Source organism: Doryrhamphus excisus, linkage group LG11 (assembly GCF_037039965.1).
Source record: "Doryrhamphus excisus strain RoL-2023G ecotype Guam linkage group LG11, RoL_Dexc_Guam_v1.1, whole genome shotgun sequence".
Lineage (NCBI taxonomy): Eukaryota > Metazoa > Chordata > Actinopteri > Syngnathiformes > Syngnathidae > Doryrhamphus > Doryrhamphus excisus.
The window spans coordinates 17,039,379-17,055,071 of NC_136367.1; the positions used below are offsets into that span (position 1 = coordinate 17,039,379).

At 40.0% G+C, this 15,693-nt stretch overlaps 1 protein-coding gene across 1 annotated transcript; it reads right to left on the reverse strand.

The window, feature by feature from the left end:
* Window positions 1-1,972: 1,972 nt before the first annotated feature.
* On the reverse strand, window positions 1,973-15,590 carry LOC131142969 (inter-alpha-trypsin inhibitor heavy chain H3-like). Its single transcript, XM_058091716.2, has 22 exons — window positions 15,267-15,590; window positions 12,837-12,872; window positions 12,189-12,206; window positions 11,655-11,812; window positions 11,464-11,568; window positions 11,224-11,386; window positions 9,799-9,909; window positions 9,318-9,446; window positions 9,101-9,217; window positions 8,403-8,571; window positions 8,185-8,310; window positions 7,924-8,105; window positions 7,009-7,197; window positions 6,673-6,812; window positions 6,394-6,554; window positions 5,625-5,654; window positions 5,512-5,553; window positions 4,506-4,619; window positions 4,224-4,425; window positions 3,133-3,308; window positions 2,957-3,056; window positions 1,973-2,874 (listed from the first exon to the last, which is right to left on the reverse strand). The coding sequence occupies exons 1-22, from the start codon at window positions 15,402-15,404 to the stop codon at window positions 2,745-2,747; spliced, it is 2,736 nt and encodes a 911-aa protein (XP_057947699.2). The 5' UTR covers window positions 15,405-15,590; the 3' UTR covers window positions 1,973-2,744.
* Window positions 15,591-15,693: the final 103 nt, after the last annotated feature.

Below are 15,693 nucleotides of genomic sequence, written 5' to 3' on the forward strand. Positions count from 1 at the left end.
ATACATATACACACACACTCTGCCTTGGCTGCAGTACATCCTTATTAAAACTTCCTTCTGCTCCGGCTGACCTAATGTTTCCCACCTTAAGGGGGATTCAGGGGGATGAACAGCGAAGATGTTAATATCAGCCATGTGTGAAGAGGTCGCCTGAGCATATTCAGCAACCAGGCTGAACAAAATACAGTGGGGCCCTCTCAACGCATTTGCCGACACCCTGAGCCTTGCACATCTGGCGTTAATCACTAACGCACACATGCAAAGAGACACACACAGGCAAACACTTTTGCAAAGATCCCCTTAAGAAAATCCCTCTCAACTCCTGAACTTCCAACATGACTGGGGTCAGCACACTTGCCCTGTACACACACACACGCGTGAACATAAATATAGCCAAGTAATAAGAGGCTACAGACTTAAAACTGTTCTTGTTGCATTGGATAGCATATACTGTAAGTTGCCATACATGGAGAGGGAGGGGAATATTTGTTCTGAATTGTAAATAATACAATACAAATACACAAGAGGAATTAACTCCAGGATTTAATTTATCTCATGATAGTCAACATGGAAAGCACACCAGGGGGATGTGTTGTAACATCCTTGAAGCTTAAAATTGGAGGTTACAGTCACTATAAGCTCACGAAAATAAAATATTCAGCTCTTGTGTCAGTATGACAGCATCAAGTATGGGTTTCCATTGTACAATATGAAGTTAATATATCACCTGTAATGTGACACACCTCCCGTTATCCTTTTTAAATATCGACTTTGTAGGCACCAGGGGCGTCACTAGGGTCTAAGGACAGGGGGGGCTTAGCCCCGTGGAGATGCACAGGATATGAATGAATGTAGAAGACATTCAAAAAAAATACAAAAAAAAACAAATAACGAACAATAATCGAGATGTAACTTTACCACTTTTGGACAGATTTAGTAGAGATACTACTATATGTTTAAATGTACAGAAGTACACACAATCTACACTGCAAAACCGCTGCTCAAGCTCTGCAGCCATTCTGTCCAGTGGACAGTGATCAATTACATAATAATCATTATTATATTATTAAATAGCCTATTATTATTATTACTATCATCATTATTCTTCTTCTGATTATTACTACTACTACTACTACTACTACTACTACTTGTAGGCTAGTATTAGCCTGCTTTTGCCAGAGATTGAAAAAAAATGTATTAAAAAAAAATATCAAATTATTTAGGGGGGCTTAAGAACACCCCTAAAATAGGCCTAATGACGCCACTGGTAGGCACTTAGTTACACTGTACTGCGCATGTGTGTCTCCATGTTTCTTTGTTGGCTATTATCGCCCCCATGGACTGTAGCTTAATTTGAAGTAATAACTTACCAGTTTACTCCATCTGTTTATTCACTGTAGACCGTTGAACTGTTAGCTTTTTTCGGTATTGTGCTGTTGCCAACCTGCCCAAAAAAAGAAACAATTAATTTCACTTGGCTTTCTTGGAAGATGGATACCACTTACTAAAACGGAGAAAGTTGACTTTTAACATTAGAAATGACATGACGCAGGGCATTGACTCAGGTCTGACGTAGCTAGCTAGCAAGAAATAAACATTGTTTTGCCTAACTTGTCTTTAGTGCATGACAACACCGGTATTTACCTCCAGGGTAAACTACCAACTTACACTGCAGTATGTGTTAAACTCGCATCAGTTATCAATCAGACAATTAAAACAACTATGTTATTTATGTGGTACTGTATGGGTTTTTGTTTCTTACTGTATCCGATGTTGATTGTGACGTCACTGCTTCCCGCCAAGACGAAAAACTCACCTGAAGCCACTTTAGTCCAGCAGATGTGGTACGGCAACAGCATTGGGACAAACAAGATCGTTACTGCCAGATTTGTAAAAACGACACTATAAAAGACGCTGCTTCACTATATTTCTAATGAAGCATGTTTTTATTGTTAGTATTGTAAATAAAATATGTATCACTCCAGCTTATTTTCATTCACTCATTTGTTACAGCAAAAAACTATTAAAGGAATAATAAATTACAAATGTGCGCGTGAAAGATGACGTCACTTCCTGCTTTCATCCACATGAAAAGAGCACAACCGCGTATTATTTTCTGGACCAATATTTTTTGTAAATATATTTTAGACCATTATCAATTGTGTAATGTTTATATGACGACTGAGTGATCCATCCATGGAGAAAAGGAAGTCACTTTCTGCTGTGTTTCCTAATTTTATAGCTTTAAATGAGAGGTTGTCAAAATGCAGCACAGTGAGCCTTTATTTGGAAAATAATTTGGAAATAATGCAGCGCCAACCCTGAAGCCTTGTTTCACATTTTGAAGATTAGTTTTAATTAGCAAAGCTTTTAAAAATGCATATTTTTTTGCATTTTTTTCAGCAAGTGATGTGCAGAAGGTGATCGTCAGTGCAAGAACTCTGAAAATATATGTACACCTCCACCAAATAATGTTTATTTTGTTCCTATAAACATTCTTAATTGCATGATTTGACATATAATTGTTAAAAAAAACAATTTTTCTTGACGTTTTTGAGTTATGAAATATAAAAATATAGATATACTGTATATAAAACTGTAAATAAACAAACTATACCTGCAGATATTACAACCTGATGTCATTATTATGTGTTGACTGCAACCTCCTAAGCAAATATGATATCATTTGTGGCTGTGGTGAACTTACACACATATATCGACATAAAAAAACGATGCATATGATTTTAAAAAATGTCAGGAACAATGTAATCAGAGGCTCTTCCGTCGATGAAGCCAGCTCCATCGTTGTCTACAAACCAGCAAGGAATATTTTCCCCGTTTATCACATCCTTGCTGAAGTCCTTCTGCCAGTGTCTGCACGGGAGAGAAAAGCAACAGTTTATGATGGCCTTCCTTAAGTGAGGAGCATGTAGTGTGTTATATACAGTCTGCATACCTGGTCACATTAAGCGTCTGTCCCTTCACATACATGGTGGTGTCTGTTTTCTGCTGCGACACATCTGTCACTTCGAAGTCAACACCATGGTAGAACTGACCTGGGGCCATCATAGCTTTGTCATGGCTTGACTTTTATTACAGATGCATTCATTAAACATTTGTAATGGCTCCTACCTAGCAGTCCATGTACCGAGTTGGACAAATGGTGGCTGTCCAGGGTGTAAAAACCCAAATAGTGCTGTTGATCATGACGTCTCTTCCACACTTTTGTGTGTCTGATGACCATAAATTTAACAGAGTGTCTCAGGGTGACTGTCAGGCTGCAGTTCTTTGTCAACTGGAGGTCCATACTAGATGGAAGAAAACACAATTATTAATAAAAGCAAATGGAATATTTTTGTACTTTCGTACAACCTTATTTACACTGGTATTACCTGATATAGTAGACATAATAACAAAAAATAAGATATTCATTCATTCATTTTCTACCGCTTAACCTCATGATGGTCGCGGAGGTGCTGGAGCCTATCCCAGCTGTCTTCGGGCGAGAGGCGGGGTACACACAGGGCACATATTTAACATTACTGACACCTAATGACCAGTGTGGAATGCTAGATCACATCTTTGAATGCGTTTTCTGAATGCCTTATATTAGCATTTCCCTTAATCCTTGAAATGCTTAATTTAGGCCAATCAAATTTGCTTAAATATGCACATATATTGACTAATAATAGGTCGGATTTATTTTGAAAAACAGTGACAGACTGACACCATGAAATTTGAACTGCAATGTCAAACCTTGATTTTCATATGGCCCGATTTAATTCATTCATTTTCTACCGCTCATCCTCACAAGGGTCGTGGGGGTGCTGGAGCCTATCCCAGCTGTGTTTGGGTGAGAGGCGGGGTACACCCTGGACTGGTCGCCAGCCAATCACAGGGCACATATAGACAAACAACCATTCACACTCACATTCATACCTATGGACAATTTGGAGTCGCCAATTAAAGTCAAACCTTGGTTTTCATACGCCCCAATTTTATATTTAAACAACATTTGAGATTAAATTTTGTTCTGCTTTTTGGTACACAGTCTTTTCTTTCGTCTGGACAAACATTGATTAGACAATCAGCCAGTGTGGTTGTGCGGATGTACGTTGGTAATCTCACTCCCTGACACCTTAATAGTTGCGTTGGACATTGCGTTGAAAGTGCAGGCTAAAAACCTGTAGCCTAGTTTGAGGCCGTCAACCATTTTGACTCACCTTGTGTCTTTCAGAGAGGTCACCTCCGACCACAGTAGCTTGACGTGTTTGCCCCCATGGAAGACTGAGATGTCCTCTGTGTTCACCTCTAGCTTTACCCCCAGAGTCTCGTGGCTGATACCAAGACGACCAAAGTAGGTATTCATCCTTTCATCCTCGACAAATTTCTTCTTTTCAATAATTTCACCATTTACAACAAAGCCTGAAGGTAATAACAGTTTGTTTAGCTTATATCTACACAAAAAAAACATTTCATGCTGTACATGAATGCTAAGATGTGACCTGATTTTGGGTCTCTGACCAGGTTGAAAACAGTCCCTGGTTTGCCATTGATGTTGAAGCACAGAGCGTCATGTCTGTCTGGAAGCTCTATCATGAAATGTGGATCTCCATCCACTATAAAAGCAAATACAATTATTATTTTACAGACATAGTATATTCTGTTCAATTGGTTATGAATACTGTAAATTCCGGTGTATCAGCCGCATGTGTCCATGACATAAAATGGCATATTTTGGCCCTCATGAGTCCGTAACCACCAGTCGGCGACAAACGTGAGGTATGAAAAAACTCACAAGGAGCCTGTCAACCCGTTTCAAATTGCGGGTGAGTGTTAAACTGAGTGTCAATTACTCAGTAGAACAGTTTGACTCATTAAACTCATCACACAGCAACTTAACACTCAAAGGCTGTACCTCAGAAATATAGCAACATGTACCAATACAAGTTTTCATTTCAAAGTTTTCCCATTTTGTTTTAGAAAAGCATATGTCCACCAGAGGGAGCCGGGGGGGCTGATGTCATTGCAGTGCTCCAATAAATGTGTTGCTCAGAAGCAATGCCTGATGGGAAAAAACGGTATTTTTCTCCCATTTTAAAACACATATTGGGACATGTTTGTATATTTGCCACGTGTTAAGATGCCGTGTGATGAATTTTGTGTTGTTAGTAAAGTGTTGTTTTTTTTAAAGATGACACCGTGAGTCTGACTGTTATGTTGTTATACTGTTATATATATATATATAGAGATTTTCAAATGGGATGAGAAGGTTGTTGTGCGTGCTCTGGTAGCTTGTGATTGGCTCTTGCCAAAGAAAGTTTCTTCACTGACTCGGGAGCCGCACAGTAGTTAAACAATGAGCAGTCGTGCAGAAGTAAAAGAGATGTCACATGATTCCAATTTAGCCATAAATTGGTTTAAAAAAAAGATAGCAGCTTATACACAGGACTTTACGGTAGGTATATGTATGTTAGCAGTAAAAATGAAAGTATAACAGTAAAACTTTACCAATTGATTGACGACGTGGAGGTGCAGCATGGGCTGAGGAACCTGAGGAAAGTAAATGATAAAGTAAAGTAGATGCAGCCCAAAAAGGATAAAGATAAAAGTGAGCATCGTACCACGGTGTCTCTCTGCTTTCTGTCGCTGGTCTGTCAACAAACAAAACACAAATACATGTTTATATAAATTCAGATTGATGACAACTAATTTGTTTGCTTTCTACATTTCATGTGTTCAACCTCTTCTGGGAAACAATTTACACAAATAAATGATAAAGGGGGTTATTCATCTATTTAAAAAAATCATAAACATTCATTTATCCATACGTTTTTTATCCTACTAGCCTATCCCAGCTAACTTTAGGCGGGGTACACCCTGGTCTGATCGCCAAAAAAAAGCATTGAAAAAACACCTAGACCAGTGACTCCCGAAGTATAGGTACCGCCCCCTGGTGGGCCGTGGTGGTACTGCAGGTGAGCCATGAGGTCATTAAAAATATGATTCATTTTTGCAAACATTATTTTTTAAATTATTTTATTGTAAATGATTTATTGCACAATTAAACAAAAATATTTATAGGCCTAAGTAATAACCTATTGAGATTATTAAAATATAAATATAAATATAAATATAAATATAAATATAAATATAAATATAAATATAAATATAAATATAAATATAAATATAAATATAAATATAAATATAAATATAAATATAAATATAAATATAAATATAAATATAAATATAAATATAAATGCTGTGAGAACACAGCATTTTGTCTATCTACTGTTTGGGCCGCGGACATTTTTTAGATTTTCAAGTGGGCCCTGAGTTGGTCAAGTTTGGGAACCCCTGCCGTAGACGCTTAAAGCTCAACAGGCGTTTTACCTTCAGTCAGTTTATCAGCAACGAGGGGGCTGTCTGGTCCGTCCTCAGTTTCAGGCTTGATGACCAACATGGACGTGAGCGGGGTAACAAAGTTGTACCGCAGAGACATGTTCAGGGCCTTGGCTGTGATTCTGTCCTTCTCCTCTTCGCTACCAATGCGACTGAAAGAAAAGTTTGATGCTTGAAATGACAGAGTGCATGGTAAAATAACACTTTTAAATGTTCTCTTTCTGAGGTTCCATTACTGGTGCAGACATGAGACATGAGAACTGAGAAAACCTCTGATCCAGTAGCTGCTGGATGGTCAGGTAAGCCCACAGACGTTCTGTAAAGTCCCCAAAGATGTACTTATCTTCTGGATAGATCACGTCCCAGTCTGCCACTTTGGCCTTTCCCTGCACTTGGAAGTCTGCCTCAGGCTAAGTGAGGAGAGAAAATAAAGTGGAACCTTGGTTAGCATGTTTTTCGGTTAACATAAAAATGTTGTTATGTTATTATTTTTAATCAGAAAACACCCTTCCTTGTTAGCATTCTGGCAACCAGAAGTTATCTCGCTTGTCTGTGGTGTCATCAGTGGTTGACTCGGGAGGAATATAGCGCCATTCATTCACTCACCCCTTGGGCAAACACTTCCACAAGGAAGTTATCAAGATGGCGGCCGTCATCTAACCGACCGGCCACCACGATCTCTGAGCCGTTGAACAAATGGCTGTGGTGATTTTTGGTCAGGAAATCAATGGTATTGTCAGGGTAGCGCAGGTTCACCTCCAAGAGCAGTGGGCTGGCCACTTCCTCATAGAAACCCTGAAACACAAATTAAATATCATATATTTTTGAACAATATCTTGTCCGTAGGTATGAATGTGAGTGTGACTGGTCGCTTGTCTATATGCGCCCTGTGATTGGCTGGCGACCAGCCCAGGGTGTACTGCCCAAAATTAGCTTGAATAGGCTCCGACATACCTCCTTTTCTTATTGTGCTTCATTTTTTTGTACTATAACTCTGATTCAAAACAATTATAAATGTTTTTTCCCACCCTGTGATTGGCTGGCGACCAGTCCAGGTGTGGGATAGACAGCTGGGATAGGCTCCAGCACCCCCGCGACCCTCATGAGGAAAAAGCGGTAGAAAATGAATGAATGTTTTTTCCCATAGAGAATGAATGGGCAATTTATTTAGTGCCCCCTACTGGTGGAAAATCCATCCATGTATGCCGTTTATCCTCACTAGAGTTGCAGAGGTATGCTGGAGCCTATCCCAGCTCACTTCAGGTAAGAAGCGGGGTATATACCCTGGATTGGTGGCCAACCAATCCCACATATACTGGAGGACCCGGAAAAACCCCACACATGCACGGGGAGAACACGTCAAGATTTGAACTCATATCTTTCAGATCTCCTGATGGTGTGGCTAACCTAGCTAACCATTGGCCACCACGCGATTTCCACCAGTGCACCAGCCAAATTCAGTTCAGCATGTCAGAATTCACTCGCAGTTTCTACTGAATGTTTTCATGAGTTTTACTCTACTTGGAGTTGAAGCGCCGCATCCGAAGCCTCAAAGATTCTGCGAGCCAATCCTTTGTTTTCTTTGCTCATCACATCCAGGAAGGAGTAGTCCACATCATTTCCAAATCCAAGACAGAACAGTGACATTTTTCCATCGATAGCCGAGCGTACATTCTCCTGGATTGCCTGCAGGTTGGACACCCCTGTGTGTACATTTCCAGTGACACTGAATTCAACTGGGAATGATTCGAGTCATTCTTTCATGCTGCCAAGGGGGCTCACCGTGGTTGGGCATCCCATCAGTCAACAGAATGATCATATCAACGCTTCTCTCTGGGAGCCTCTTGGATTGTCTGTCCTTCATCAGCATTTCCACGGCCTTCAGTAGAGCAGCATTGATATTAGTAGCTAAAACACAAAGCACATAAAAGATGGCGTCAAGTGCAGATTAGAAATGATATTGTATATGTATGCTAAGAACTTGATCCCGCTCGTCTAACCTCCCCTGTCCCTCAGTTTCTGCACGTAGGCAATGGCATCGGTCACATTTCCTTTTGTTGCTTTAACCACGGAATCCTTCCAGGTGATAATGTCACTATCAAACTGAATCACGGCAAAGCGGTCATCCTCGTGGAGGTCCTTTAGAATGGCTGCCAAGGCTTCCCGGGTCTGCGAGAGTTGACACGTTGATGTATGTTAGTGGTAATGGTAATGGTTTTATTTTATTTGAACATGCATCAGGTTACATTTGAATGCATCCCATAATCAGTTCACAGTTCCACATGTCCAAAAGGAGTAGGAAGAAGCAAAGCTTATTAAATCCTACCCCTCCATCTGGTACTTTTACAATCAGTAACTGTTACATTTGTTCACTTCCTGCTTTCCATAATACAGTTTAAGGTTTTTTTTTTCGTTTTGTTTTTTTTAATAATGCAATGCAATGCATCCAATGACATAATGTGTACCATAGTAAGTGTCAATATAGTTATATATATAGCACATCATGACTGGTTCAAGACTCTTCATCCTTGTATTTAGCAAACATCAACTGCTTGTATTGTTTCTTGAATTGGCTCATCGTTGTGCATTGTTTGATTTCCTTACTCAATCCATTCCATAGTTTGATTCCACATACTGAAATGCTATGGCTTTTTAACGTAGTCCTAGCATATAAGTGTATAACACAGTTGGAACGTACCTGTTTTATCTTTTGTCCGCTCATTGAGCCGCTCCTGTCGACCACAAATATCACATTCTTCGGCACTCTGGGTAAGTCAGGTGGTGCAAAGAAATGCACAAAGTAGCCGTTTACGATCTGAAGAAACACGTATGAGAAAGCAGAAAGTAAACATCACTGAATCAAAGAGGCGTTGCGGGTAAATAGAAAACACGAGTTGAAAGTCTGATTGCTTTACCTGAATTTCGCCAAGGTTTTCTACTCGTTTAATATCATACTTGACAACAAAATCACCCTCAATTCTGGTACCTTCACATGCTGGGCATTTCCTCTGTTGTTCAAGTGTTGGTGAGAATGTAACGTGAGCCTGAAACACACAAGGACACATCAACAGCAGTGTATGCAGTAAAACCACTTTAGACCTTTAAAACTGCGACCATACACCTGATTGGGAATATAGTAATAATAATTTGAGTGATCACAATTTCAAACGGTTTAGAATTCAACCAGGATTTGCAGCAAGGGTGTCCAAAGTGTGTCCAGGGGGCCGTTTGTGTTTTTTTATTGGCGGGCAGTAATGGCTAGGAATAAAATGAAACCAGAAAAAAGGCAAAATACACACAGAAGAAGCTGACATATTGATACTGATACTAATATACTAGGCTTTTTTCCAAAAATAGTAGTACAAAATACACCACTGTTCCACTGGGAAACTTTACCTTTGTGTCTGTGACAGTTTTGTCCACCAGAGGGAGCAACTGATTGCTGAGGAATGTTCCTGTGGCCTCCACAAAAGCAATGCCCTGAGGCTCAAAGATGCTAACTGATATCTGCACACACACACACAAACACATCAACATGCATGCAAATAATCGATATTAATTGATATTAATCGATACATCGATGCGCATGCGGAGCGATGCGAGTGCATCGGCTCATTCATTGGGTATGGTTGCAATTGACCGGTGAAATCGAGATTTGTTTGTGGTTATCGGTAAAAATCTGATGCAAGCATGTTGAATAATTTGCATCATGTTGAATTGCATCAAGAAATTGCACCGTATCATATTGGATCTCACTGATTTGAACTAAATGATTATCACATACTACAGTATTAATTTAATTGGCCATGTACCCTAGAAACCGCCCATGAATGATACGGGAAAAGGCCGAAATGATACTGTGTCAAAGCCCAGGGCAGTGATACTGATAAAATATAGAGTTTAACCATGTCCAGTATCAGCCTCCGTAGCTGTCCACATTGTGCCCGTGAAACAACCAATCAGAGAACAGCGCACGAGTGCTTAGTGCCTAGTGCTAAACCAAACTTGATTAATGGAACTTTAATTGTCAGATATTGATAAGATAAGACTGTTGGTAAAATATTATTGTTGAAATATTTTTGCAATTATTGTGTTTACACTGTTTAGATATAATACATGTAATAAACTGAACATTTTCTGGAAACAAAATGGTCTTTTCATTAAATAGTATGTGATAATAAGCTCATGATTGAATAGTATGTGATAATTATAGGTTATCACATGGTTTGTCTGGTATCAGGCCAGGTATCATGCCCCCAAGTGTCAGTATCAGCCCGAGACCGAAGGTTCCGTTAATCAAATTTGGGTTTTTTGGTGACTGGAGAAGCACTAGGCACTAAGCACTCGTGCGCTGTTCTCTGATTGGTTGTTTCACGGGCACGATACCAGAGCAGCTTGCTCTGAGTGGACAGCTACGGCGGCTGACACTGGACATGGTTAAACTCTATATTTTATCAGTATCACTCCCCTGGGCTTTGACACAGTATCATTTCGGCCTTTTCCTGTATCATTCATGGGCGGTTTCTAGGGTACAGGGCCAATTAATACTGTAGTATGTGATAATAAGATCATCACATGGTTTGTCTGGTATCAGGCCCAGTATCATGCCCCCGCGTGCCAGTATCAGCCCTCGACAAACCATGTGATAACCTATAATTATCGCATCGTATCGCCAGAAAATTCCATGTATCGTTAAAGTATCGTATCGAGATGATGTGTATCGAATAATGCACACATTTTAAAGTCAACACATTGTCGTTTCAATAAGCTCCTTACTTTTATGGCATTATTAAGTAAAAAAAATAATAAAATGCAATGAACCTGAAAGTCCTGCACCAGTTGTTTAGGCTTCACCCGGGTCAGAATCTCATACTGGCCCAGTTTCCGGTGAAGGAGTTCCTCGTAGGTCAAAACAAAAATGACATTACTTTGCGCTGCGATGTTGACAGACACGGAAAACGTCTCCATCTGTCTTCCAGATGCCCTGAAAGTATTTGTTGGTACTGTTTTACTAAAATGTCTTCCATCCTGTGTTATTTTCAGACAGTTAATGCGACTCACTTGACCAGGCCGGCGGTTTTCCCTGAAGAAACTGCCTTCTCATACTCTTTCTTGGCTTTGGCTTTCTCCTTCACTACTCCAACATAGACGTGACCATCGGTTTCTCTAGGAAGCAGAAAGCAAGTTGGGATTTTTTTTTTTTTTTTTTACGGTGGCACACATTCCTAATTAAAAATATGTTTTTAACTTGCATGGTAAAGTTAGTGATGAAGGCCGTCTTGGGGAGTTCCACCTCAAAGGAGATTTCCCGTGAGGTGTTGGCTTTGTTCAGGGCCTCGGAGGTCATGACGGTGTGAGCGAAACGAGACGTCACCGCACAGGAAACTCGAAAACTGCGCACCTCGATCATCTGAAAGGATGCAACAAATGGCATTCATGTGACTTTTGGTGAAGGTGACACTTTTGCAACCACATAGCAAGATGTCATTTTTAGGGATGTCCGATATTGGCTTTTTTTTTTTTTTTTTCAAACAACCGCTATGCCGAAATTGTCCAACTCTCAATTTCCGATTCCGATATCAGCCGATAGCGACATGGCATATCTCCTGTGGTGGAATGAACACATACGCATGTGTCGGTTTTCATGATTGGGAAAAAATCCGATATCGCACCGAAAAGTATCAGTGCAGATAATTATCAGACATCCCTATTCATTTTAAATATTATTCATTAAATTGAAAACAATCAATCAATAAATAAATATAAGGTTTAAAAATGTTTCTTACATTGTTGGCGCCTCTTTTCTGTTGGAGAGAACAAAAATAATCAACTTCTGTTTTTATTCTTCATGCAAACAGAACATATGCATAATAATATATTGTATATAGTACTGTTATATATATAAATAAATGTGTGGGCATGAAAGAATATAGATAAAATAATAAATAAAATGTCCTCTATATACCTTATACAATGTTTACAAAGAGTTCAACTATCATTTTTAAATGACACCTATTATGCTTTTTCCATTTTTCTGACCTATAAATGTTAGTTTGAATGTTGTGTTTGACCAATCACAGCGCGACCAATCACAGCGGAGTGGGCGTGAATAAATGAAACGGACCGTTTGAGTCGGAAGCAGGAAATCCTTGGCGATGCTGCACAAAGGAGTATAGATTCCGGAAGCTCTAGAAAGCGTTCTGTGCGGGTTATTGTGTGTAGCGCTCTATAGGAGTCCACAACTTAATACAAAGGGCAGAAAAGGAACATGATAGGTCCCCTTTAAGGTCCATGCCAGTGTCCTTCTGAGCGGAATTCTTCAAAATCAACAGAATTAACAATAGCTCACTGAATAAATTGATTATAATGTCTGGCCAATAGAAGGACTGTATAGACTATATCTGTAAAGAGTTGAAATCATTAAAATACAATACCTGTATTGACCGGGTGCCCACAGCTTGATTGGTTTCCTAGCACACAATAAAACAAGATTGGAATTGAAAATTGTACTATGGGACAGAAACAGTTATATAATGATTTGATTTGGATATATCCCAACCTCTCTGTGCTATTTTGTAAGATTCCAAATTTGGACCATCTGGACATAGAGGTCTGTAAATCTGCATCCTGATCACAGAATCTGCAAATATTGAATTGACTCTTCTTGTTTATTGGAGAATTGTTTAGTCTTTATTTGTCCTGTGGGTGTCTCCTTTATGGGGGGGGGGTCATAATTGGGATTGTTCACATGGCAAAATAACTGGTAGTGGCCACTCTTCCCGGAAAATGAAATAATCTTTGGGAGAGAGAATAGTGCAGTGGTCTACACTACCCAAAATTTGGACGTCATGGCCCTCAAAGGAATATCTGTTTTAGAGATGCAAATGAACTGTGGACTCGAACAAAGTGCCTTTCAATGTTGTGTCATGTGTTTGTATAACGATTGCATGGTCTTGCCAACGTAGGGGTCATTGCACTCTCACTGCAGTGTACCACATTGCTGAATTTGCTTCTCAGGATTTTTCGTCTGTGGGGTGAACCAGCTTCTGCGATAGGCTGGCGACCAGTCCCCGCCTCTCTGTGAGCTAGTATAGGCTCCAGCATACCCTTGCTACACTCATAAGGATACAAAATGGATAAATGGGTAAACCAGTTTTTGTCTGAGGGTATCAGCGGGTTTGACATGAATTGGTATGTCATGTTTGGGAAAATCCTTCCGAATTTTTTGACAAATCATCATGTAAGAGACCACCACGTGAGACCGCCTCTTGTTTCTATCCTTAGCCTCGGGTGTAGCGGTTCTTCTTTTCCTGGCAGAGAAAGACAGAAGTCTCAATGGTGGCTGGTTCACCAAAGAACCTGAGAAGGATTTTCTCCTAACATAGCATACTGATGCATTTCAAGCTAAAGACTAAAGCTGTGTCACGATTGGCCTTCACACCCTTGTGACTGCTCTTAGTGTTCCTCTTTTCCTCTGTTCCGGTGTCTATGTCCTTATTTTGCCACTACTTCCTTTGTTCCCCTTCCCTGTTCCCCTTGTTCTAGCTTAGTTTACCCTTGTATGCTCTTATTTTGGTACTGCCACGTTTCCATTTCCTACTTTCTACACCTGTTTTCTATTTTTCCCCTCTTATTTAGTTCAGGTGTGTGCTTCAGTTTGCTGGTACATTACGTACTTTTGGTTCGGTTTGAGGAGTTGCCGTTTGTTTGCTGCATAGCAAAATTATCATGGAATTATCAGGAAGTGAACAAATGCAACAGTTACTGATTGTAAAAGTACCAGATGGAGGGGTAGGATTTAATAAGCTTTGCTTCTTCCTACTCCTTTTGGACATGTGGAACTGGGAACTGATTATGGGATGCACTCGATTGTAATCTATAATAAAACCATTATCATCATTAAAAGACATATTTTTATCTGCATTTTGGTGCTGCTCTCTACATCCCGAAGTCTCAACGCAACGCCGACGTACCCAGCCGTGACAAGCTGGTTTACTACAAGGACAGAATCCCATGATGCAAACTCAGCATTGTTGTTTATGCAGTGCAGCGTAGTGAGGAGTACAATGAACACTACATTGGAGAGACCCATTAACTCTTATACAAATGCAGGGTGTAGCATGTAGCACATCTTCAACAAACAAGAAGAGTCCAGTTGTCTCCATTTAAACTTTGCGGATTACCATGACTTGATTGACTGAGACTCTACACCAGGGGTGGGCAAATATTTTGACTCGTGGGCCGCATTGAGTTTACAAAATTGTCCGGTGGGCCAGAACGTATATTTAACACACACACACACATTTTTATGCTTATAATTTATTAATTTTTTGTCAAATTTGATCTGTAAAAATGTTATACTATCAGCTGTATGTTGTCATGTCCCTTTTTTCATCAGACCACATCAAACTATGTCATTTAATTTTACAGTTTTGTTGTTGTTTTTTTTTTTTTACTAAATAAGACATCCGACATGCAAGTCAAGTTGCCAGTTTGTATGTTAAAAGTTTAAATACTTAGAAAGCAACTGGCGGGCCGGATTCAAGCCATTGGTGGGCCGCATGTGTGCCCTGGGCCATAGTTTGCCCACCCCTGCTAGTCATTTTTGCACTTTGCTCCCCTCCAGTACAGTATGCATCCCTGCCATCTGTGCATAACAAACCTTGTTTACAGGATGTTTACGAAGTAATCCTTGCTGCACACGCTTGCAACACAGTGCTATTTCCTGTTTGTGTCGAATCAGTTAAAGGTCCAATTTTTCCTAGCAATGCATTTTTGGAGAGAATAACAATTCCCATCCTCGTTCTTAGTAAAGGAACACATTGTCTGGTTGTAACTTGCAGTACAATGAACATTTGCTTTACCTCAATGACAGCATCTCTGTGAGAAACAACCAGAGCTCCTTGTCCCTCAGCTGGAAGCACAATGCAGACACAAAGCCACAGGAGGAGTCTCCAAAACACAGGCATGCCCGCAAACAAGAACGGCTGATCCCCTTGCATGGCTGAAACCAAGTGCTGTGGGAATTCAAGGCATGTGAGAGAAAACTTTACCCCGCCCACAGGAGGGGTAAACTGACTCTGTGTGAGTCAGTGACTGTTAATTTGTGTTTTCCGGAAAACGATGTGTGGGATGGGATCAAGAATGCATGGAAGGTTTCATCACCTGAAGTCAGATCTAGACTTCAGATACGGACATCTTGTGTAAATTACACTATTTGTTTTTTTTTTTTTTTGTATCAATGACATTGCAGTCAACTCTTTACACATGAATGAAGAAAATTATTGATAC